General features: G+C 43.3%; 1 protein-coding gene across 1 annotated transcript in view; it reads left to right on the top strand.

Annotated features, from left to right (window-relative positions):
* The first annotated feature begins 253 nt into the window (after positions 1–253).
* The window catches only part of LOC138415858 (membrane cofactor protein-like), a 44,971-nt gene continuing 19,709 nt past the window's right edge, over positions 254–25,515 (top strand). Inside the window, exons 1-5 of the mRNA XM_069544397.1 lie at positions 254–430; positions 10,015–10,126; positions 10,304–10,516; positions 16,308–16,496; positions 16,835–16,937. Of these exons, the coding sequence (XP_069400498.1) occupies positions 254–430; positions 10,015–10,126; positions 10,304–10,516; positions 16,308–16,496; positions 16,835–16,937 (794 nt within the window). The remainder of the gene's footprint in view (positions 431–10,014; positions 10,127–10,303; positions 10,517–16,307; positions 16,497–16,834; positions 16,938–25,515) is intronic.

Raw genomic sequence — 25,515 nt, 5'->3', positions numbered from 1 at the left:
AACTGCAGGGGTCTCTCCAAGGAGCAGGGGTTCTGAGCCCCATCACGTTCCACGGCCCAGGCGTCCTGCACCAGGAAGTTGTGCCTCCAGAATGTTTGGCTTTAGGATTCAGAGAACTTCCATTTGGGAGACCCAAAGGGCTGTGAGAAATAGAGACTCCACTCTTCAAGGGCACACACAAAATCTTACACACTCTGGTACCCAAGGCAGAAGCAATCATTTGAAGTGATCCTGAGAGTCTCAGAGAGGCAGGATGCAACTGTACCTCACCTTGGGAACACAGAGCCTCGTGGCAGTCATTTGGGGGAGCTCGTTCTATCACGAGAACGCTGGCAATGGAGCTCCTCCCTCTAGCTTCTTAGCTTCGGGACCCAACCCCCCTCCCCAGACTGTCAGCGCCAGTGATGGGATGCCTCAGGCCAAGCAGCAAGCAAGGCAGGGACACAGCCCCAACCACCAGCAGGCTGGCTGCCTTAAGACCGCTTGAGCACTGGACTGCCGAGGTCATGGCCTTGTCCATCAGAGTGTCCACGCCCCACACATCTGTGCACCAGAACAAGCCCTAACACACCAGACACCCTGCAACCAGAGACTCTGAGAAGAAGCTTCACTCACCAGTGGGCCAGTACTAGCCCCAATACCAGCCTCACCCACCAGCGGAGGTGTGTTGCAGCTGCTGTTCTTTTTTAATCATTCAGTCGTTTCCGACTGTGATCCCGTGAACTGAAGCTCACCAGTCTTCTGTGTCCTTCACCATCTCCCGGAGTTTGGAATCACATGAGCAAGTCACAGACAGCAGTAACAATCATAGCTCAGTTTTTGTTCCAGCAAAATGTAACTAATTACTAACTTGGTTAATGCAGTTATTTTATGATTTTGGTGATCAAACACAAAGAATTTGTGATTGACGTAATTACCATTTAGATAGTAAAAGCTCTTTGATAAATTTAATTAAACCTATCCTGGAGTTTGCTCAAACTTATGTCCATTGAGTCACTGATACCATCCAACCATCTCAACTTCTGTTGCCTCCTTATCCTCCTGCCCTCAATCTTTCCCAGCATCAAGGTCTTTTCCAATGAGTCAATTCTTCGATCAGGTGGCCAAAATATTGAAGCTTCATCTTCAGCACCAGTCCTTCCAGTGAATATTCAGGGTTGATTTCCTTTAGGAGCACTAACAGTAAAGATAGTCATCCAGTCACAGAGGAGGAGGACGAAATAAGAAAAAATATAAAATAGAACTTAAAAAATAACCAAAATAATGAAATAGCAACAATTACATACCTGTTAATGGTTACTTTCTATGTAAATGGGCTAAATAATCGAGAGACATGCACTGACTGAATAGATATAAAATAAGACCCACATATATATATTCCGCCTGCAGGAGATTCAGTTCTGATCCAAAGACACACACACAGAGAAAGCAAGAGGATAGAAAATGGTACTCCGTGCAAATGAAAATCAAAATAAAGCCAGGGTAGCAATACTCATATCAGTCAAAAGAGACTTTAACACAAGACTGTAAGAAGAAACAAAGAAAGCCGTAAGGTTAAGGGATCAATCCAAGTTGAAAATATAGAATTTTAAATATATATATATATATATATATATATATATATATATATATATATATATCAGATTGGCCACCTAAACACATAAAGCAAATATTAATAGATAAAAGAAGAAATGGACAGCAAAAAAAATAATAATAGGGACTTAATACCCCACTTAGATCAATGGACAGATCATCCACACACACACGTGTATGTCTGCTGCTGCTGCTGCTGCTGCTAAGTTGCTTCAGTCGTGTCCGACTCTGTGTGACCCCACAGACGGCAGCCCACAAGTCTCCCCCGTCCCTGGGATTCTCCAGGCAAGAACACTGGAGTGGGTTGCCATTTCCTTCTCCAATGCATGAAAGTGAAAAGTGAAAGTGAAGTCACTCAGTTGTGCCCGACTCTTAGCGATCCCATGGACTGCAGCCTACCAGGCTCCTCCGTCCATGGGATTTTCTAGGCAAGAGTACTGGAGTGGGGTGCCATTGCCTTCTCCTATATCTATATATTATACATATATATATATATATATATATATATATAGAGAGAGAGAGAGAGAGAGAGAGAGAGAGAATACTACCTAGCCAGGAAAAAATATGAAATCTTGACAATTGCAACGACATGGGTGAACTTTGAGGGTATTACGTAAGTGAAAAAAGTCAGATGGAGAAGATAAATACATACGGTTTCGTCACATGTGGAATATAAAAACCAGCAAAATGAATAAACCAAGCAAAAAGAAACAGGCATATACAGAGACTGAGGAGCTGTTCGCAGAGGGGAGGAGTAGAGGGGAGAGTGAAATGGGCAAAGGGATCGGCTGTGTGATGAGAGATGGAAACTAAATTTCTGATGGCGAGCACGCTTTAGGACTACAGAGCTAGGAGTAAAATGTTTCACAAGTGAAATTTATATAATGTTATATGTTACCTAAATTTACATTTTTTCCTTTAAAAAAATTGAGAAATCAAAAATTCACAAATAACGACATAATGTCAGTGAGTATTTTAAAAATAAATCTGATAGGGAAAAATGGAGTGTCTGGATAAAATATGATTATCCATATGTTGACATTTGTTGAATGCAGTGATGGGGACACTGGGTTCATTACCTTCTCTCTCTGCTTTTGTATATGTTTGGAATTGAATTGGGAGCTAAGAAACAGAAAGCTACAGCAGAATGCTTGAACCTTGTGGCCATTTTTCATCATAATTTAAATGAACAACAAATGCAATTTTGGAGAGAGAGTGGGCATTCAACAGTGCAAATAACGTAATAAAAACATTCACCTTTTTAAAAGGAAAGCAAACTAAAGCTAGGTTATTACCCCCACATTCTTTGCACACACATAGCTGAGCAGTCTTTCAAAAATCCAGCTATCTTGAATAGGTGAAACATTTCTCAATAAGCTTGGTGATTTTTCAAAGCTAAAGAGCGTGGGCACGTCAGTAACTCTACACCCTCGTTTCTCTGTGTCGTCCAGGCCCAGTAGCAGCCTCACTGGGGGGCTCATTAGAAATGGGGTCTCAGAACTTTAATGCTACTGGCACAGGAATCACACTGTGTGATATACGTGACCTGTGTGTATTCTGGAATGAAGCTCTTTTTATTTAATTGCTCAACTCTAATGAACACTCTTTTGCTGACAAAGGAGCCACGCCGAAAAGTCAGGTAATCTTTCTCTTTTCTGCTCAGTGTTTCAGTATATGCCATACTTTCTAGCACTCAGCACAGTGCACGTGTATCAGTCAGGCAGTTCAGTCGCTCAGGCATGTCCGACTCTGCGACCCCATGAATCGAAGCACACCGGGCCTCCCTGTCCAACACCAGCTCCCGGACTTTACCGAAACTTATGTCCATCAAGTCGGTGATACCATCCAGCCATCTCATCCTCTGTCGTCCCCTTCTCCTCCTGCCCCCAACCCCTCCCAGATCAGGATCTTTTCCTATGAGTCAACTCTTCACATGAGGTGGCCAAACTATTGGAGTTTCAGCTTCAGCATCAGTCCTTCCAATGAACACCCAGGACAGATCTCCTTCAGAATGGACTGGTTGGATCTCCTTGCAGTCCAAGGGACTCCCAAAGTCTTCTCCAACACCACAGTTCAAAAGCATCAATTCTTAGGCACTCAGTTTTCGTCACAGTCCAACTCTCTCATCCATACATGGCCACTGGAAAAACCATAGCCTTGATTAAATGGACCTTTGTTGGCAAGTAATGTCTCTGCTTTTTAATACACTGTCTATGTTGATCATAACTTTCTTTCCAAGGGGTAAGCGTCTTTTAATTTCATGGCTGCAGTCACCATCTGCATTGATTTGGAGCCCCAAAAAATAAAGTCTGACACTGTTTCCACTGTTTCCCCATCTATTTCCCATGAAGTGATGGGACCAGATGCCATGATCTTCATTTTCTGAATGCTGAGCTTTAAGCCAACTTTTTCACTCTCCTCTTTCACTTTCATCAAGAGGCTTTTTAGTTCCTCTTCACTTTCTGCCATAAGGGTGGTGTCATCTGCCTTTCTCAGGTTATTGATATTTCTCCCAACAATCTTGATTCCAGCTTGTGCTTCTTCCAGACCAGCATTTCTCATGATGTACTCTGCATAGAAGTTAAATAAGCAGGGTGACAATATATAGCCTGGACATACTCCTTTTCCTATTTGGAACCAGGCTGTTGTTCCATGTCCAGTATTAACTGTTGCTTCCTGACCTGCATATAGGTTTCTCAAGAGGCAGGTCAGGTGGTCTGGTATTCCCATCTCTTTCAGAATTTTCCACAGCTTATTGTGATCCGCATAGTCAAAGGCTTTGGCATAGTCAATAAAGCAGAAATAGATGTTTTTCTGGAACTCTCTTGCTTTTTCCATGATCCAGAGGATGTTGGCAATTTGATCTCTGGTTCCTCTGCCTTTTCTAAAACCAGCTTGAACATCTGGAAGTTCACAGTTCAGGTATTGCTGAAGCCTGGCTTGGAGAATTTTGAGCATTACTTTACTAGCGTGTGAGGTGAGTGCAATTGTGCAGTAGTTTGAGCATTCTTTGGCATTGCCTTTCTTTGGGAATGGAATGAAAACTGACCTTTTCCAGTCCTGTGGCCACTGCTGAGTTTTCCCAATTTGCTGGCATATTGAGTGCAGCTCTTTCACAGCATCATCTTTCAGGATTTGAAAGAGCTCAACTGGAATTCCATCACCTCCACTGGCTTTGTTTGTAGTGATGCTTTCTAAGGCCTACTTGAGTTCATATTCCAGGATGTCTGGCTCTAATTATTAGCCTATTAATTCTAGGTAACTCAGTTGTTCATCATGCTTTCATCTGAATGAAAATCTGTTATTTCAGTGTCCTTTCTTAACAAAGTACTACAAAGCTGAAAAACACCTCAGATTAAAATATTGATTGGGAAGGAGCCAATTCACGTCACCAGAGTGAGATCTGAGGCTCATAAAATGTTTGAAGTGACTTCACAGAAATGCGAGCATGCGCCCTCGAAGGCGCGGAAGCTCTCCCAGCATGCAGCGAAGCTCCTCCCCTTACTCTGGATTCTGGCCACCCCTTCACCCTCTTCTCTTGTGCTGAAAGCATAGATTATCTAGTCAGGGAAAACTACACTTAGGATTTATAAGTAGTTACAAAGACCAACCTAGATAGCAGATTAAAAAGCAGAGACATTACTTTGCCAACAAAGGTCCATCTAGTCAAAGCTGTGGTTTTTCCGAGTCATGGATGTGAGGGTTGGACTATAAAGAAAGCTGAGTGCTGAAGAATTGATGCTTTTGAACTGTGGTGTTGGAGAAGACTCTTGAGAGTCCCTTGGACTGCAAGGAGATCCAACTAGTCCATCCTAAAGGAGATCAGTCCTGAATATTCATTGGAAGGACTAATGCTGAAGCTGAAACTCCAATACTTTGGCCACCTGATGCAAAGAACTGACTCATTGGAAAAGACCCTGATACTGGGAAAGATTGAGGGCAGTAGGAGAAGGGGATGACAGAGGATGAGATGGCTGGATGATATTGCCAACTCAATGGACATGAGTTTGAGTAAACTCTGGGAGTTGATGATGGACAGGGAGGCCTGGCGTGCTGCAGTCCATGGGGTCGCAAAGAGTCGGACACGACTGAGAGACTGAACTGAACAATGACTTAAAGAAAGATGTCACCCAGGACTTCTGTTTACATGCTTGTCATTTTTCTTGTGAAAGTGACGTGAAAGTCAAAGTCGGTCAGTCGTTTCTGACTCTTTGGGACCCCATGGACTATACAGCCATGGGGTGGGTAGCCTTTCCCTTTTCTAGGGGATCTTCCCAAACCAGGGATCGAACCCAGGTATCCCACATTGTGAGCAGATTCTTTCCCAGCTGAGCAACAAGGGAAGCCCAGTCATTTTTCTTACTTATTGTCAAATATTTTAATTAATATTTTCAATACAGAAGGGTAATTGAGGAGAATTTGGAAAATGCATGAGGAAGACATGTAAAACTGTCAGTTATGTGTAATTATAGCACCTAGTGATAATCACTGTTAATCAATATTTTAATTCTTTTTCTGATAATCTTTCTTCATATGTTTCCTAATGCACATACTTTTGTTAAATAGTTATTTTTAAATAGGTATTATTCTTTTAAGACCAGAATATATTTCTCCAAATAGAGCAATGCATGCTGTGTCAAGAATATGCTGTCACAATAATAGGCGGTATCAATTCACACTTTCTCAAGGGAAAAAATGTAATTTCTAGAGACACATAATTTTTTTAACTTCAGTTATCTATAGGGAATATTTTATATATTGCTGCTGCTGCTGCTGCTAAGTCACTTCATTCGTGTCCGACTCTGTGCGACCCCATAGACGGCAGCCCTATACTAACTTATGGGTAAAATACTATTTTGCCTGACTTTGCTTGTATTATTGAGAGGCTCTGCTCACCTCTGGCCTTACATTTTCATCTGAAAAGCAGGAATTGGAACAATGGGTCTTGAAGTTATTCCTAGTGATAGCATTCTAATTTTTTCTGTTTCATTTGCCTTTCTGCACAGTTGTGTGTGAGTTGTAAGTTAAAGTCTACGATGTTTAAATGTACTGTCTCCACCATTATAATGAGAAAGGAATAAAAGATACTCTCTTTGCAAGGCTGCTTCTGGAATATGGCTTGTAACATATTTTCGGTGTGAAGCTTCCGAAAGCCAAGAGGAAACAAAGCGAGCGCGTGGTTCTTCTGAGCAAGGCCTTCCTCTCTGTGCCTGGCGGTTCGGATCCCTGTGTCGGGTGTGGCTCCGCAGTGATTCTCCTGAGGTCTGGCAGGCGCCTACCAGGTGCAAGCAGAGGTGGCGGGGCTCCCAGGACCAACATCAGAAAGGAGGCTTAACTGTGCTTTGCTAAGCCATTCTCTTTCAGGTTTCCGCAAATGCCTAACCTGCAGAGAGGGGCAAGCCCCTTCTGAGAGCGTGCACAGATCCCTTTATGCTGCTGTGCCCACTTCTGAAAAGCAGAATGCAAATATACCCACTGAGAGGCAAAGGATCATCTAACATCACTTTAATTGAGTGACCATCCCCAGACACCTCCCTCTACTTACCACCATTCCTAAAACTTGCAGGAGAGCTACCGCATCGTTGAAAACCTGGTCTACCATCAGTCATGTTCTCCATTCTCTCCTCATTTTCCTGTTGGCAGTTTGTTGGAGAGACCACTAGTGTTTAAGCCCCTACTTCACTCAAAGCCTAGACCCCTGAGTTCTGTTCCCCTCAGGACCTTAGGAAGTTCACAGTCAATACCCTCCCTTTGAACTCTGTCACTAAAATGATCTCAAGGCTAAGTGTTAAACAGTGAACAGATTCACTTCGTAGGTCAGCTTGTCAGCCTGATTTAGGAAAGTTTTCTGTGCAGACAGTTGTAGGTCATTCGTTTCAGAGAAAAATCCTGCTTTGTTTTTAGTGTCTAACCTTATTAAAATCAAAATTTCTCAGAATTTCCCAGAATTTGGTAAATCCAGGCAAGGGGAGGATCAACAGACACATGTTAAATGCATTTGATGGCAACACTCATTTATTTCCTTCAGTATCTAGTGGGTACTTTTATGCCCTTAGTATAGGTCTAGAACTGTCTCAGTACTGGAGATACAGCAAGAAAACTACACCTTTGCCTCACGGAGCTTGTTCAGAAAAATAGGGAACGAGGCCCAAAATCTTTCAAATGGAACCTCCGTTGGGTCAAAAATAATTTCAGAAATCAATGTGAAGTCTTCAATTATACTTAGAATGATTTGATGGATCCTAGGTGCAGAAATTTCACTGGTCATAAAGTTTCAGTAAACACAACCTTTGAATCTAATCTATCATCTGTAAATAGAAAACCATGCTAAATTAAAAAGAAACTTACTTTCAAGCCTAAAAATAAAAGATAAGTTATTTCAGCTCTATGATATATACTTTAGATGGAATATTGTGTACAGATGGTTGCAGAGAACAATAAAAGGATTCCCTCTTCTCATAAAGTATTGCCAACACTGAGCCACAAAACATTTCCTTTATATCAATCTTTCACAGCCGTAAGAATTAAAAGAAATGACAATGCCCTCTCATTATATTTTCTTTCGTATGTCTCCTTATATCTCATTTAGTTGTGTTATCATAGAAAGTCTGGATTTTTTAATCCAAGATACTAAGGTGTGGTCTTCCCTGGTGGTCCGTGGTGAAGAATCCACCTTCCAATGCAGGACACGCAGGTTTGATCCCTGGTCTCGGGATCTAGATTGCCACGTGCCATGGGGCAACCAAACCCGTGCTTCACAACTACCGGCCTGCACACCCCAGATTCTGCATGCCACAATTAGAGAAACCCACAGGCCACAAAAACAAGACAGTAAGATGTTTTTTATCACACCCACACTTTGAGTTTTATAAGCTCTTCCAAGAATTAAAAAAAACTGTGTTGTTCTGGGAGGAAGAAGAAATCCCATGGTTTGTGTACCCCAGAATATCTTTAGTATATTTCAGATATAAAATTGCTGAAATGTATATCAAGTATTGTAATTCCAGCTGATGCATTTGACTTTTACAGGGAGAATTTCCATTTCCTCACCATCCTCTCATTGCTTTATTCTATATGATGCAGGCTTTGTCCCCACCATTCTATGAACATTTGAAATGCCGGTCACATGTAAATATTTTTTTCCCTTTACCTGATTAGAAATGGTAACATAGGGTCAATACAGAAAGCTGAAAAGCACAAAGAAAATGAAATATACATAATCCTATCAACTACTAGTTAATTCTGGAATATTTCCTGCTAATCCCTTTATGTGTATCAAGTAGGACTTTTATTTCAATAGAAGGAATGACAAGTTATGTAGTGATTTGGAGCCTTCTTTTTCCACTTAAAATATATCATAGTTTCTCACATTCATATTTTTTTACACAGCTGCACAGACTTCCATGCTGTAAACTACCTATCATAAAATCCTTAAGACTTCTGCTAGACACATAGGATTTAAATTTTTCTCCAAAGTATAATGGCTTGGTGATTTTTCTGGAATAAATTCTCAATGGGACTGATGATTTAAAAGTCATGTCCGTATGAAAACTTTTAACATACAAAAATGTTATGTTAAAAACTAAAAGTTTGGGGGTATTGGTCCCCTCAACACATTTACTCACACTGCTTAACCTTTTTATTCTTTGCCAAGTAATAAGAAAATGGCAGCCCCTTTTGTTTGCTCCTTAATGCCAGTCAGGTTACATTCATTTTTCTTCTACTAGTCATACAGGTTGACTTACAACTTTACACATAAACTGTGCTCACTCTTAATTTTCCAGCATTGTGTGTAAGAGTGTTTCAACAGAAAAGTTTTCCCCTTTATCCATTTCACCCAACCAATTCCTACTCCTCCCAACTATAATGACATTCATTGCTTCCAAGAATTTGGCCCTTAATGCACCTTTCTTTCCTTTTTCGTGTATGTATATTTCATCTTCCATAAAACGTTTAGTCCCTCAATAGCAAGGCTTCCACAGAGTTAAGACCCATTATGCTAACGGCCCGGGGTTGTTTAACCATTTACTTTCCCAGATATGCTCTCCTGGGAACATAGGGTAGAACAAACGGATTTTAGCAGTTGGGAGAGCGATGGCCAAACCTTTCGTGATTCTGGAATCTACCCGGCCATGAGAGGCTCAGCCACGGAAATTTCAAATACTGTCGTGAATGATGCCTGACTACTGGCAAAGACCGAGCAAGGCGGGCCCAGGTGTCCTGACAATCTGGAGGGCCCCGGGTCCCAAAGGGAGTCATGACGGGTGTCGGTCCCACACTGACCACTGCCTAAGCTCTAGATTTCTATCTTCAGGTCGTGACGCTTGATTTTTCCGGAAAAAGGACAATGATGACCACGCCAGCCCTTGACTCCTTTCCACCCTTCCTGCGTAAGGTGGTTAACAGTTTTTTCACCAATAGCCGGTGAACCAGCTATTCCCGCCGAGTCGCCGCGGCCCTCCTTCAGGTCTGCAGGCAGAGGAACTAGAGACGCGCCGTGTGCCGACGTCTCCGCGTCCACGGGGAACCCTCTGTAGCGCCGCGCCCCGCCCCGCCCGGCGCAGGAACCGCCCCTAAAGCGCGGGGACCGCCCCTCCAGGAGCCGGGACCGCTCCTGGCGCCGAGGCCCCGCCTTGCAGCCCGCTCATTGGCCCCGCTAGACACTAACCCCGCCCCCGGCACGGCCCAGTCACGCCCCACCGCGTTACAGCTCCGGACGCCTGTGAGTCTGGGGATTGTTGCGTCTGGCAGCCGAGCTCAGAGGTCCACCGTCTGGGCTCAGCTTTCCTGCTGGTCTCCCCGAAAGTGACAGAGGCTTTCGTATCGCGCAAGCCCCTCCTGGTCGCCCCGGGAGTCCCCTTTGTTTGGTGCCTCATAGGGATGCTTTTGGTGGTCCTCGTGCTACTGCTGCCCACAGTCTCCGGTAGGAGCCTGCAGAGTGTGCTCCCTGGTGGGGAACCGGAGCGGCTCGCGAGGCCGGCCGACTGGAACCGAGGGTGGGACGAGATTTGCTTTTAGTCTCTCGTGAGAGTCGCGGGGCTGGGTCCACTCCGGGGTCATAAGGAATTGGGGTAGAAAGCGTGACCAGCGCGTCCGCGGGTCGTGCTGCGTGGAGTAGGGACCACATAGCGCTGGAAGAGACGTCTTGCTTGCGGTGGGCACTCAGCGGTGCGGGGTGATGGGCGAAGCTGAGGCTTACCAAGGGCCAGGCTGGTGTTCTTCAGTCGCTAGTCGTATCTAACTCTGCAAACCCATGAACTGCAGCAAACCAGGCTTCCCTGTCCTTCACCATCTCCTGGAGTTTGCTCAGACTCATGTCCATTGAATCGGTGATGCCATTCAATCATCTCGTCCTCTGCCGTCCCCCTCTCTTCCTGCCTTCAATCTTTCCCAGCATCAGGGTCTTTTCCAACGAGTCAGTTCTCATCAGTTCAGTTCAGTTCAGTCGCTCAGTCGTGTCCGACTCTTTGAGACCCCATGAATCGCGGCACGCCAGGCCTCCCTGTCCATCACCAACTCCCGGAGTTCACTCAGACTCGAACCACAGGACTGCTGACCTGGCGCTGGTGGTGACGGTTTGCTCAGGTGCCTGGGAATGTAGTTAGGCTGCTCTTGTGCCTGTGGGGAGGGTTTGCCCTATATTCTCTGGGCAGTTTGATAACTTGGGAGTAGGGGTGTTTGTGCCCCTGGGGCTTGGCTGGGCTAGGGGAGCCCACACAAAGTGTTCCCTAGTGTGTACTTTGTAGAAGTGGCCATCCAGTGGTGCCGAGTGTGGGCCCAGGAAGCTACTGCTTGCTTTGTGTGGGGCTGGGAAGTTCATTTGGAGGTCAGGTAAGAACGTGTGCTGGGTGGGGCCCCTCACCCACTCCCCCCACCCTCCCAGTTCCTCTTTGGTGGTGGAGGCTGTAACTCAGGATCCTGGAGGCAGCAGAAGTCACCATCCTTGTGCCCCACGTGGTGATGCCATTGACGCTGGCAGCAGCAAGGCACCAACACCCAAGACGTATCGAAAGTAATAAGGTGGCCACTGGGCAAGACCTGTGAAAGAGGCAATGGAGGATGAAAGTGCCCACTTGCAGATATTGCCAGAGGCAGCACAGAGGAGAGAAACCAAAGACTTGTGCTGTAGTGCCACCTGCTGGGGAAAAAATCTTTTAATTTCTAATGGGTTGAATCATTCTCTTCCTGCCTTACTGCACCTGCTGCTGCTGCTGCTAAGTCGCTTCAGTCATGTCCGACTCTGTGTGACCCCATAGAAGGCAGCCCACCAGGCTCCCCCATCCCTGGGATTCTCCAGGCAAGAGCACTGGAGTGGGTTGCCATTTCCTTCTCCAGTGCATGAAAGTGAAAAGTGAAAGGGAAGTTGCTCAGTCGTGTTTGACTCTTCTCGACCCCATGCACTGCAGCCTACCAGGCTCCTCTGTCCATGGGATTTTCCAGGCAAGAGTACTGGAGTGGGGTGCCATCTCCTTCTCCACCTAGTTACCCTCATACTTTTTATGCATGTTAAAGTTCCGAAGAAGTAAGTTAACCATGTATAGGAGTGAATTCTAACTGATCAAAATACTGTATGTGATGTTTTATAAAAACATTAAGCCTTTTATACCCCAACCTACCTGCTGGGGGCCTACCTGCAAAGGAAGGCAAACAGACAAAAAGTAAGAAACAGTCATGAATTGTTTCTGAAGACTTGGATTCAGTGTCTTTTCTTTACAACTGATGATGCATCTACCATCCAGTTTCATCTTCCCCACCGACTGGAACCATGATTTTGTAGCACATTTTCCAAGTTTGATAAAAAGGTGTGCAGTGTTACAGAATATAGATGTTCTTGCTTACAAGCATTGTGCCAGCCTTCTAAAAAGTTCATTAATCAAGCTTGGACATTAATTTCAATAAACTTTTGTTTTTTATATTCATTAAAAAAAAATAGTTTGTGTAGACAATGAGAGAAGGGGGCAAGATGGTCAGGTCTCAATGAGATTTCACTTTGATCAGAGACCAGAATTTTCCTGAAGGTACTACCTGGGCAGGGATCTGGTTTTGTGCTCGAGTACCAGAGTAATGTTTAAATTTAGTGAGCAGGTAGAAAGTCTCTGCACGACTTTTCTAAGTGTACAGAAGGTGATATGTAGTAGAGACTGTTTCATCTTCTTGAAACTCATCTGGAAAATTAGGGAATTTTATGATGCAGCCTATCATATTATATAATGGCATCTGCTGTTAATGTATAGCATTGAAACCTAATAATTGTTATATTGTAAATTATATAGAAAAAAAACTTGGTCACTATTTTTCTGAAACGAGAAATGTTTAGTTTGAAAATCTTCACAGGAGTAAAGAATTCAGTATTCTGAGTAAGAGAAGAAATTTGGTAATTGAAAAGCATGATATTGGACTCAATCATTACAGTGTTTAAACCTTGTATTCAACCGGTTACCAAAGCATACATTCCAAACTGTATATAGTTGAAAGTGTGCCTTTCATGATGCTTGTTAGTGGGAAGAAATACTCGTTAGCTGAATGGATTAAACCATCACATTGACATTTCTTTTCTTTTCTTATTAGAAATTCTTTCATGATATGGTTTTGAGATAGGTAGTGAAATCAAATACATAAACAAATGACACTTGTATAATTTAATTATGGACATGCTATTAACTTGATTTCTCTCTTGGTTCCAGGAAACTCTGAATGATGTTATATATTTGTATCTATTAATAGGAATCATATTGCATTTCTAATCCATTTTTTTCCTATTGCAAAATGATGATGAATATTCAGTATATTTAATGTTATTAATAAAATTCAACACTATACTGATCTTTTTGTTCTTGTTCAGTCACTAAGTTGTGTTCGACTCTTTGCAATCCCATGATTTGCAGCAAACCAAGCTTCCCTGTCCTTCACTCTCTCCCAGAGCTTGCTCAAATTTACATCCATGGAGTCGGTAATGTTATCTAACCATCTCATTCTCTGCCCCCCCGGTTCTCTTTTTGCCTTCAATCCTTCCCAGCATCAGGATCTTTTCCAATGAATTGGCTCTTCGCATCAGGTGGCCAAAGTTTTGGAGTTTCAACTTCAGCACCAGTCTTTCCAGTGAATATTAGGATTGACTGGTCTGATCTCCTTGCTGTCCAAGGGACTTGCAAGAGTCTTCTCCAGCACCACAATTCCAAAGCATTAGTTTTTTGGCACTCAGCCTTCTTTATGGTCCAATTCTCATATCCGTACATGACTACTGGAAAAACCATAGCTTTGACTATACATACCTTTATCAGCAAAGTGATGTCTTTACTTTTTAACACATTGTCTAGGTTTGTCATAGCTTCCTTCCAAGGAGCAAACATCTTTTGATTTCATGGCTGCAGTCACTGTCCGCAGTGATTTTGGAGCCCAAGAAAATGAAAATCTGTCACTGCTTCTACTTTTTCCACATCTATTTGCCATGAAGTGATGGGGCCTGATGCCGTGATCTTGGCTTTTTGAATGCTGAGTTTCAAGCCAGCTTTTTCACTCTCCTCTTTCTCCTTCAAAAGGCTCTTTAGTACTGATCTTTGCAAAGTTTTTAATAACTACATCTTTTTTGTTTGTTTGTTTGTTGCTTTTGTTTTCGGCAGTTGATTGAGGAGAATTCATATATTAAGACCAGAATGCTGGAAATGTTGAAAACATTTTGCCAAAAGTGGATTTCAGCACGTGGTGTAGTGAAATGTTGGACCGAATTTCAAGAGAGGAGCTTAGAATTTAGAAAATGATGAAAAAGGAGGATAACATTCACTTGTTTAGAGTTCTCTCTTGACTAGTCTTTCCATCTAAAGACCTAGACCCAAAGAATAAGAAAGAAAATTTCCCTCAGGGATCAAAATAGTCTATCTCCCATCTCCTTAGGTCCTATAACCTTATAGGAGAGGCTTCTGCATCCTTTTAGCACTTCAGGACTTTAACCAATGTGTCTCCACCATAATATTTTACATTATTTTCTAACAGATTTATAAGATTTTCAAGAGCACAGATAATTAAAAGGAAGAGGACTTGCTGAAGTAGGAACAACACTATTCTAGGGAAGAACCACCCCGCCCCTACAAAAAAAAGGACAGAGGTAAAAAAAAATTCTAAAAGTGTAACAATATAACAGCTTTACAGTCCGGATGCATTGGATAAACAGCCCAAAGAGCTACTGCAGGGGGCATTTAAGGGAATGCATAATTCATTAATCAGTGAAAGAAGATTAAATTATTACTACTGGAACATCCAAGAAACCAATTTTTACTAAGGCTATTCAAAGTAATAAAATTTGATATTTCTTTTTTTTTCTTTTTACTTTATTTTACTTTACAATACTGTATTGGTTTTGCCATACATTGACATGAATCCACCACGGGTGTACATGCAATCCCAAGCATGAACCCCCCTCCCTCCTCCATCCCCACAACATCCCTCTGGGTCATCCCTGTGCACCAGCCCCAAGCATGCTGTATCCTGCATCGGACATAGACTGGTGATTCTATTCTTACATCATAGAATACATGTTTCAATGCCATTATCCCAAATCATCCCACCCTCTCCCTCTCCCTCTGAGTCCAAAAGTCCGCTATACACATCTGTGTCTTTTTTGCTGTCTCGCATACAGGGTCATCATTGCCATCTTTCTACATTCCATATATATGTGTTAGTATACTGCATTGGTGTTTTCCTTTATGGCTTACTTCACTCTGTATAATCGGCTCCAGTTTCATCCATCTCATTAGAACTGATTCAAATCTATTCTTTTTAATGGCTGAGTAATACTCCATTGTGTATATGTACCACAGCTTTCTTATCCATTCATCTGCTGATGGACATCTAGGTTGTTTCCATGTCCTGGCTATTATAAATAGTGCTGCAATGAACATTGGGGTACATGTGTCTCTTTCAATTCTGGTTTCCTCGGTGTGTATGCCCAGCAGTGGGATTGCTGGGTCATATGGCAGTTCTATTTGCAATTTTTTAAGGAATCTCCACACTGTTTTCCATAGTGGCTGTACTAGTTTGCATATTTCAAGGTTTCCATTTATTTGCAAAATGCTCAATTCACTAATACAAAACACATAAGAGGAAGTAATAATTTTAAATATTTTAGTCAATATTTATTTTGATCTCTGATATCCACAAGGCTTATTTGATATTTACCTCTTGCCATAGTATGTCTTGAGCACCCAGGGTGTAAAGGACGTAGTACAAAAAGAAGGTATATGCTCTCTGCCCTCTAGGGCCTTGCTTTCTGAGAGGAAACTGAGCCCAAAGTGATAGGTGATCATAGGTTTGTGTTTCAAACTATGGAAGCATAATCTGAGCAGAGTGCCATAGACTACAGAAGACCTCTTAGAGGAGAGGTGAATGTCAAAATACTGAATTTAGAAAGAAGTGGGGAAGGACACATACCTATAAACATATTTCAAAACCAAAAACATTGATGCTATCTCTTCAATTTAGTGTTGAACGAAACTTCGCCTTAATCCTCAACAAACCAAAATCTCATAGATTATCATTTAAAATAAGCAAGACACATCCTTTGCTGCAATTACCACTTGGGTAAAAGCAAGAACAGTCATTTAAAACCTTGCCAAGAATCTTTCGATTTATTCTGTACTACCTACCTGATGCCAGGCCACAGTCCCCGCCTGATGAAATAAACTACTTTATTTTTATCCTCTTATTCTCTTTATTCCTAGATGCCTGTGGTGATCCACCAAGGTTTGAAACTATGAGGCTCCGGGGTGCGCCTAAGCCCAGGTATCGTCCCGGGGAACGTGTACAATATGACTGTCGCCTAGGTTTCAAGCCCATAGTTCCTCTTCGTTCCAGATCTGCTGTTTGTGAGGATGACAATACATGGTCAGCTCTCGAGGAGGCCTGTACGAGTAAGGAAACTTTATTTTTTTATTATTGTCTGGAGAGTTTCACACCTTTTAGTGCATGTATTCATCTGCTTCAGTGATGGTTTTCTCATTGAATATAGGTTTTAGATGGCAATGCATTTTTTCAGGCTTAAAAAATCCCCAGAGAATAATCTTCTTGGCAATTGGTTACCTGGGTAGATATGAATCATGTTTCGCCATATAATATGGAAAGGAAATAATAATTAAATGAATAATAAGATCCCCATGGGTTCAAACAAGAATTGTAGAATTTTGAATTTGATTTAAATCTATTTTTTGGAATTGCTGTAAACCAACAAATTTTTAATATTTTCTCTTAGGAAAATCATGTCCTAATCTGGGAGATCCAGTGAATGGTCAAGTTTACTTCGTCAATGGAAGTGTTCTGTTTGGTTCACAGGCTCACTTTGTTTGTAATCAGGGGTAAGTAAGATGTTACTTACAGAAAATAAGGTTCAGTTCAGTTCAGTCGCTCAGTCGTGTCTGACTCTTTGCAACCCCATGAACCGCAGCACGCCAGGCCTCGCTGTCCATCACCAACTCCCAAAGTTCACCCAAACCCATGTCCATCGAGTGGATGATGCCATCCAACCATCTCATCCTCTGTCGTCCCCTTCTCCTCCTGCCCTCAATCCTTCCCAGCATCAGGGTCTTTTCCAATGAGTCAACTCTTCCCATGAGGTGGCCAAAGTACTGGAGTTTCAGCTTCAACATCAGTCCTTCCAATGAACATCCAGGACTGATCTCCTTTAGAATGGACTGGTTGGATCTCCTTGCAGTTCAAGGGACTCTCAAGAGTCTTCTCCAACACCACAGTTCAAAAGCGTCAATTCTTCAGTGCTCAGCTCTCTTTGTAGTCCAACTCTCACATCCATACATGACTACTGGAAAATCCATAGCCTTGACTAGACGGACCTTTGTTGGCAAAGTAGTGTCTCTGCTTTTTAATATGCTTTCTAAGTTGGTCATAACTTTCCTTCCAAGGAGTAAGCGTCTTTTAATTTCATGGCTGCAGTCACCATCTGCAGTGATTTTCGAGCCCAGAAAAATAAAGTCTGACACTGTTTCCACTGTTTCCCCATCTATTTGCCATGAAGTGATGGGACCAGATGCCATGATCTTCGTTTTCTGAATGTTGAACTTTAAGCCAACTTTTTTACTCTCCTCTTTCACTTTCATCAAGAGGCTTTTTAGCTCCTCTTCACTTTGTGCCATAAGGGTGGTGTCATCTGCATATCTGAGGTTATTGATATTTCTCCTGGCAATCTTGATTCCAGCTTGTGCTTCTTTCAGCCCAGCGTTTCCGATGATGTACTCTGCATATAAGTTAAATAAGCAGGTTGACAATATACAGCCTTGATGGTCTCCTTTTCCTATTTGGAACCAGTCTGTTGTTCCATGTCCAGTTCTAACTGTTACTTCCTGACCTGCATACAGGTTTCTCAAGAGGCAGGTCAGGTAGGTTTTAATTGTAATCTCCTCAAATATTTTCTTATAATTTTCTTTTTCTCATTCTCTCCTGGGACCTCTGTAATTTGAATGTTGGTTTGCATAATGTTTTCCCAGAGGTCTCTGAGACTGTCCTCTCTTATTTTCATTCTTTTTTATTCTCTCCTTCAGTTATTTCTCCCATTCTATCTTCCTGCTCACTTACCTTTCTTTTGGCTCAGTTGTTTTGCTATTGGCTGCCTCTGGTGTACTCTTTGTTTCAGCTATTGCCTTGCTCATTGCTGATTGACAATTCTTTATTTCTTCCAAGTCCTTATTAAACATTTCTCGTATCTTCTCTATCCATGCCTCCATCCTATCTGTCTAAGCCTCCATTTTATTTCTGAGATTTTGGCTCATCTTTACTCCCATTACTCTAAACTTTTTCGGGTAGACTGCGTATTCTCTCTTCATTTGTCTGGTCTTGTGAGTTCTTACCAGGCTTTTTCATGTGCTACACGCTTCTTTGTCTTTTTAGTTTGTTTCACTTACTGTGCTTGGGTCTACTTTTCACAGGCTGCAAGGATGTAGTTCCTCTTACTTGTGATGTCTGTCTCCCATGGGTGGGGTTGCTTTCCTGGTAGGGAGTGCCAGTTCCTGTTATCGTGGTTGAAGGTGGATCTTGCCTCTAAAGGGCAGTGCTATACATCCAGTAGTGTATTTTGAGATGTCTGTGAACTTGGTATGGCTTTGAGCAGACTGTCTGCTAATGGGTAGGGGTCTATTCCTGTTTTTCTAATTGTTTGGCATGAAGTGTCCAGCACTGGAGCTTGCTGGCCTTTGTGTCGGGCCAGGTCTTATGGTTGAGATGGAGGCCTTTTGGAGACTTCTTGCCAATTAATATTCCATGAGGCTGGAAGTTCTCTCATCATGGATCAGGTCTCCTATCTCAGAGTTTCAGGCCTGACCCCATTGCTGGAGCACCAAGATTCCACAAGCCATACAGCACAGAAGAGAAAGAGAAAGAAAAAGACAGAAAAAAAAAGAAAAATTAAAACAAACAAAGGCCCAAGGCAAATATTAAAAGCAGCACTTAACGTGTAATAACGTACTATCGAACTCACAAACTCAAAATTATTTTTTAAAGAATGAAAATGGGAACAAAAAAATGAAAAGAGCAATTAAACCATAAACAAACCCATAAATGAAAACAAACAGTAGAAACTAGACTAGCAGAAATACAGAATCAAAAACATGGGGAAAACTGTAATATAATGAGAAAGTACTGTGGAAATAGGAAAACCATTTTTAAAATTTATTTAAAAGCAAAAAGCGTTAAGTAAAGGAAAAATAAAAGCAGTAGTAAAGAATAACAATAAAACAATACAAAAAAGAAGAGAGAAAAAATATATAGAGAAAGACTGTAGTAAGAATATTTTCCTGTGGCTTTCATTTGTCCATGTCCACGTCACACTGAGAGCTCCAGTAAGTCTGCCTACTCAGAAAGGCCTCCAAAAATTCTAGGAAGGTCTCTGAAACCTGCTGTGGGCACTGTGGGGTCAACTCAGATTCAGATCTGGTTTTACTCCAGCTTTTACTTGCTTACAAAGTCTCACAGTCCACAGCCTTAAGCTAATTGTGGGGATTTAGTTGGCTGCTCCTGGGGCTACACAGGGAATTCCCTTCCTCTGAGTCCCTGGTGCTCAGTCTTGGTTTTGGTCCCATCTCCTTTTATAGACCATCCTCTGGTGTGTGTTCCCCACCCAGGCAATGGCGGCAAAGGCTGTGGCTTATTAGAACTCACTTGCTTAGTCAGTCCGGGCAAAGGGAGCAATATGCCGGACACAGTTGGGATGTGCAAGGAAAACCTGTGGCAGCAGAGACCTGTAGGAAATTAGTACAGCCTCAGGCAGTTGTCTGCTCCCCCAGGGAAACTGGCCCCAGGTCGAGAGTCCCTTGGCAGCGCCAAGCAGCACAGGTACGGGCAGTGACTTTTGCCTGCTGACAGCTTGGTAGAGGCTGTGGTGGACGTCATGCCAACCTCTGGGGCGGGGGTCTGCCATGGCACTTTGTCCCCTATCTCTGGCACGTGCTTTGGTGGCAGCCAGCCTGCTTGCCCACCTCTGGGACCACAGACCCCAGCCCATCTCACCTCTGGCATTCATGAAGGCAGTGTCTTGCTGTCTGCAAGCCCACAGAGTTGGAAGGTCCCCACAGCAATGATCTCTTACCTCTCTGGCTGGCACACTTTTCCCTGGAATCCTTCAGCTGTGCTGCACGGGGCCCTTCAGGCTTTCATCATGGCCCTCAACCCCAGTCCTCTCCCAATGGCCCAGTCTCCAAAGCCCAAGCCTCAACACCCAGCCACCACTCACCACGGCAGGCAGGCAAACAAATGTCTCAGACTGGGAAGTGCTGTCAGCACTGAGGTCTGTGGTGAATTCTTTCCACTTCTTTTTCCAAGGACCTGTTTGCGGGCTCCCCTCTGAGGTTCTGAAGCTCACCCCTATCCCCTCCCATTAGGGGATTTGCTAGTGTGTGGAAATGTTCCCTCCTTCACAGCTCCCTCCCAGAGGCACAGGTCATGTCCCTATACCTTTGTCTCCTTTTTAAATTTCTTTTGCCCTACCCTGTTACAGGGAAATTAGCTTGCCTCTTTGAAGGCTGGGGTCTCTGCCAGCATTCCACTGTGCTGTGGAAGTTGCTCCAGGTGCGGGTTTGCTTTGGCGTATTTGTGGGGAGGGAGACGGTCTCTATGCTTCACTTCTCAGCCATCTTCAAATCCCCGTCTCAGAAGAATTGATGTAACTTCTCTTTTAAACATTTGGCAGAATTAAAGAGTTGAAAAGCATCAGATCCAAGACTTTTTTTATTAATGGAAGATTTTTGGTTACTGATTCAATCTACTCACTTGTCATAGTCAATTCAAATGTTATAATTTTTTAATGACGTCATGGTAGATACTGTGTTTACATGGATTTGTTTGTTGTATATAGGCTATCATTTGTTGGCATAAAATTATTCATAGAGATCTCAATATTTTTAATTCTGTAGAAATAAGTGATAATATCCCCATTTAATTTCTGATTTGGGTAATTTAGATTTTTCTTTTTCTCTTAGTCCATCTAGCTAAGGGTTTGTCAGTGTTTTTGCTCTTTTGGAAAACCAACTTTTGGTTTCATTGACATCCCCTACTAATTTCTCTTCTCTATTTTACTGCTTTAATCTTTGTTATTTACTTCCTTCTGGTAGTTTTGGGTTGATATCTTCTTTCACTAATTCCTTAAGTTGTAACATTAGGTTTCTTACTTTAATTGAAGAATAATTTACCTACAAACTAAATTTCTTCAGGCACATCACATAGGGATTGATATTTCTATATACTTAAAAGTGATTACCATGATGTCTATTAATCATCTGTCACCATACGAAGCTGCTACTGCTGCTGCTAAGTCATTTCAGTCGTGTCTGACTCTGTGTGACCCCATAGACGGCAGCCCACCAGGCTCCCCCGTCCCTGGGATTCTCCAGGCAAGAACACTGGAGTGGGTTGCCATTTCCTTCTCCAATGCAGGAAAGTGAAAAGTGAAAGTGAAGTCGCTCAGTCATGTCCGACTGTTCATGACCCTATGGACTGCAGCCCACCAGGCTCCTCCATCCATGGGATTTTCCAGGCAAGAGTACTGGAGTGGGGTGCCATCGCCTTCTCCGCCATACGAGCTTATTGCACAGTTACTACTAGTTTCCCGCTTTCCTCCTCATAACCTCTTTCTTTCATAACTGGAAACTTGTACCTCCTAGTTTCACTCCCCTAATTCATTCCTCCCTCCACCCCCTCCTCCGGCAGCCGCTCTTTTGTTCTCTGTGGCTGGAGTGCATTTCTGTTCCGTTGTCTCTCACTTGCTTTCTGTGTAATTGCACTTATAGATGAAGTCATGCAGTGTCTAGCTTTCTCTTTCTTACTTTTCTCACTTTGCATGATATTCTCCAGGCCCATCCCATGTTGTTGCTAATGGCAAGATTTCCCTGTGTTTATGGCTGAGCTATAATCCATTGTGTTTGTTTATCCATGAGTTCTTAATCCCTTTAGTCTCCTGAAGGCATATAGTTAGCTACTGTATCATCTCTACTTTACGCAGCAGTGAACGTAGGGGTGCTGAGAAAAGTTGAAGGCAAGAGGAGAAGGGAGCGGCAGGGGATGAGATGGTTGGATGGCATCACTGACTCAGTGAACGTGAATTTGAGCAAAACTCCAGGAGACAGTGAAGAAGAGGGGAGCCTGACATGCCGCAGACCAAGGGGGTCGCAAAGAGCAGGACACGACTTAGCGACGGAGCGACTTGTCAACTCCAGAAGTTCCTTTCAGCTTCTTTCTGGTTTTTCTGTCTCCTGTTTGAGATTTCCATGTTTTACACATATTTTCTTGATTTTCTAGATTTCTTCCTTTAGTTTTTTAGGCATCATTAAGGCAGTCTTTTTTTTTTTTTCTGTCAAATTTCACTGGGGGCCCAGGACCTTGGGGTTTAGGCAAGAGACCTCCCTGCCAGCAAAGAGGTACCATGGTATGGGAATCGTTTAATGTTCTTCTGGAGGTGCAGGTTGTTGGTATGAACACATTTCTTCTTGTGGCAGTCGGCAGCATTGAGATGGAAGTGAGCAAATACTTGTGAGAGATTGTTTAGTAGCAGTGTATTTTGGGGCAAACTTGCGAAAGGAAGGCTCAGTGATGCCACCCCACAGGCAAAGCGCCAGGTACAAGTTGAATCCTTTCTTGAATTTGTGGTCTGAGAGTGTGTGGTCAACCTCCAGCTATTTGCCCCCAAAATTCAAAACTGTTAGGCAAACAGGATGTCTCCCTTTTCTTGGATTTTAGCTTTGATATTCTCAGTGATGACATTGAACTTGACCCTGACAGTGAGGTTCTTACTTGCAGGATGTTCATAAAGATCTGCAGCTCTATGTCTCTCACTTAGCCCCCTCACTGAAGAAACAGCAGACAGCAGAACTGGCATTAATTGATTTGCCACTGCAAGTGCCTTCGTAAGACAGTTAGTTTAAAGCCTTTGTCCAGCTCATCTGCCATCAGTTCTTTTTCAAAGACAATGTATTTTGATTTATTTCTTCCTTTGAATGACTCATACTCTCATTTCTTTGCATGTGTTGTGATTTTCTTACTGAACAAAAAACCCTTGAATCTAATACTTTGGTAATTCTAAAAATTAGATTTCCCCTCTTACCTGGGGCTTGCTCTTTGGTGTTGATGTTTTTTGTGTCTCTATGATGAAGATCAGCCTGCTATATAAACTGAAGATTGTCTCAGGTCTTTCCTGAGCCTTTCCCTGGGCACACACTATCACTTACTTATTTCCCCTACAGATGCAGTTGCTTTTGAATGTCCTGATGTTGAATGTCTGCCTCCTGAAAGGGGAAAAAGCAAAAAATGAAAGGGGGAACAAAGGCCACTAAATATTCGCTAAGTCACTTCAGTCGTGTCCGACTCTGTGCGACCCCACAGGTGGCAGCCCACTAGGCTCCTCTGTCCCTGGGATTCTCCAGGCAAGAATACTGGAGTGGGTTGCCATTTCCTTCTCCAATGCATTAAAGTGAAAAGTGAAAGTGAAGTCACTCAGTCGTGCCCGACTCTTAGCAACCCCATGGACTGCAGCCTACCAGGCTCCTCCATCCATGGGATTTTCCAGGCAAAAGTGCTGGAGTGGGGTGCCATCGCCTTCTCCTAAATATTTAAGCCCCTTTAAGTTACTTCATACTGTTCATACTGTTCATGGGGTTCTCAAGGCAAGAATACTGAAGTGGTTTGCCATTCCCTTCTCCAGTGGACCACATTCTGTCAGACCTCTCCACCATGACCCGCCCGTCTTGGGTTGCCCTGCGGGCATGGCCTGGTTTCATTGAGTTAGACACGGCTGTGGTCCTGGTGTGATTAGATTGACTAGTTTTCTGTGAGTATGGTTTCAGTGTGTCTGCCCTCTGATGCCCTCTTGCAACACCTACCATCTTGCTTGGGTTTCTCTTACCATGGGCGTGGGGTATCTCTTCACGGCTGCTCCAGCAAAGCACAGCTGCTGCTCCTTACCTTGGACGAGGGGTATCTCCTTACCGCCGCCCTTCCTGACCTTCAACCTGGGATAGCTCCCTAAGGCCCTCCTGCACCAGCACAGCCACCGATCCTCGGGTTGCTACTCCCGGCCGCCCCTGGCGTCGGACGCAGGATAGCTCCTCTTGGCCACTGCCCCTGAACTCGAATGCAGGGTAACTCTTCTGGGCCGCCACCCCTGACCTCAGTCTTGGGTAGCTCCTCTCGGTCATTCCTGCGCGCCGTCTCAGCCTGGCACTCTCAGCCGCTGCACCTGAACTCGGATGTGGGGTAACTCCTCTCCGCTGCGCTCAGTGCACCGGGTCGCAGCCACCCGCGCTCAGTGCGCGGGGTCAGTATGAAAAGGCAAAATGATAGGATACTGAAAGAGGAACTCCCCAGGTCATTAGGTGCCCAATATGCTACTGGAGATCAGTGGAGAAATAACTCCAGAAAGAATGAAGGGATGGAGCCAAAGCAAAAACAATACCCAGTTGTGGATGTGACTGGTGACAGAAGCAAGGTTCGATGCTGTAAAGAGCAATATTGCATAGGAACCTGGAATGTCAGGTCCATGAATCAAGGCAAATTGGAAGTGGTCAAACAAGAAATGGCAAGAGTGAACGTCAACATTCTAGGAATCAGCGAACTAAAATGGACTGGAATGGGTGAATTTAACTCAGATCAGGAATCCCTCAGAAGAAATGGAGTAGCCATCATGGTCAAGAAAAGAGTCCGAAATGCAGTACTTGGATGCAATCTCAAAAACGACCGAAGGATCTCTGTTCGTCTCCAAGGCAAACCATTCAATATCACAGTTATCCAAGTCTATGCCCCAACCAGTAATGCTGAAGAAACTGAAGTTGAATGGTTTTATGAAGACCTACAAGACCTTTTAGAACTAACAGCCAAAAAGATGTCCTTTTCATTATAGGGGACTGGAATGCAAAAGTAGGAAGTCAAGAAACACCTGGAGTAACAGGCAAATTTGGCCTTGGAATACGAAATGAAGCAGGGCAAAGACTAATAGTTTTGCCAAAGAAATGCACTGGTCATAGCAAACACCCTCTTCCAACAACACAAAAGAAGACTCTACACATGGACATCACCAGATGGTCAACACCAAAATCTGATTATATTCTTTGCAGCCAAAGATGGAGAAGCTTTATACAGTCAGCAAAAACAAGACTGGAAGCTGTGGCTCAGATCATGAACTCCTTATTACCAAATTCAGACTCAAATTGAAGAAAGTAGGGAAAACCGCTAGACCAATCAGGTATGACCTAATTCAAATCCCTTATGATTATACAGTGGAAGTGAGAAATAGATTTAAGAGACTAGATCTGATAGATAGAGTGTCTGATGAACTATGGAATGAGGTTCATGACATTGTACAGGAGACAGGGATCAAGACCATCCCCATGGAAAAGAAATGCAAAAAAGCAAAATGGCTGTCTGGGGAGGCGTTACAAATAGCTG

Source organism: Ovis canadensis, chromosome 12, assembly GCF_042477335.2.
Source record: "Ovis canadensis isolate MfBH-ARS-UI-01 breed Bighorn chromosome 12, ARS-UI_OviCan_v2, whole genome shotgun sequence".
Taxonomy (NCBI): Eukaryota; Metazoa; Chordata; class Mammalia; order Artiodactyla; family Bovidae; genus Ovis; species Ovis canadensis.
This window is presented reverse-complemented; position numbering and strand designations above follow the sequence as displayed.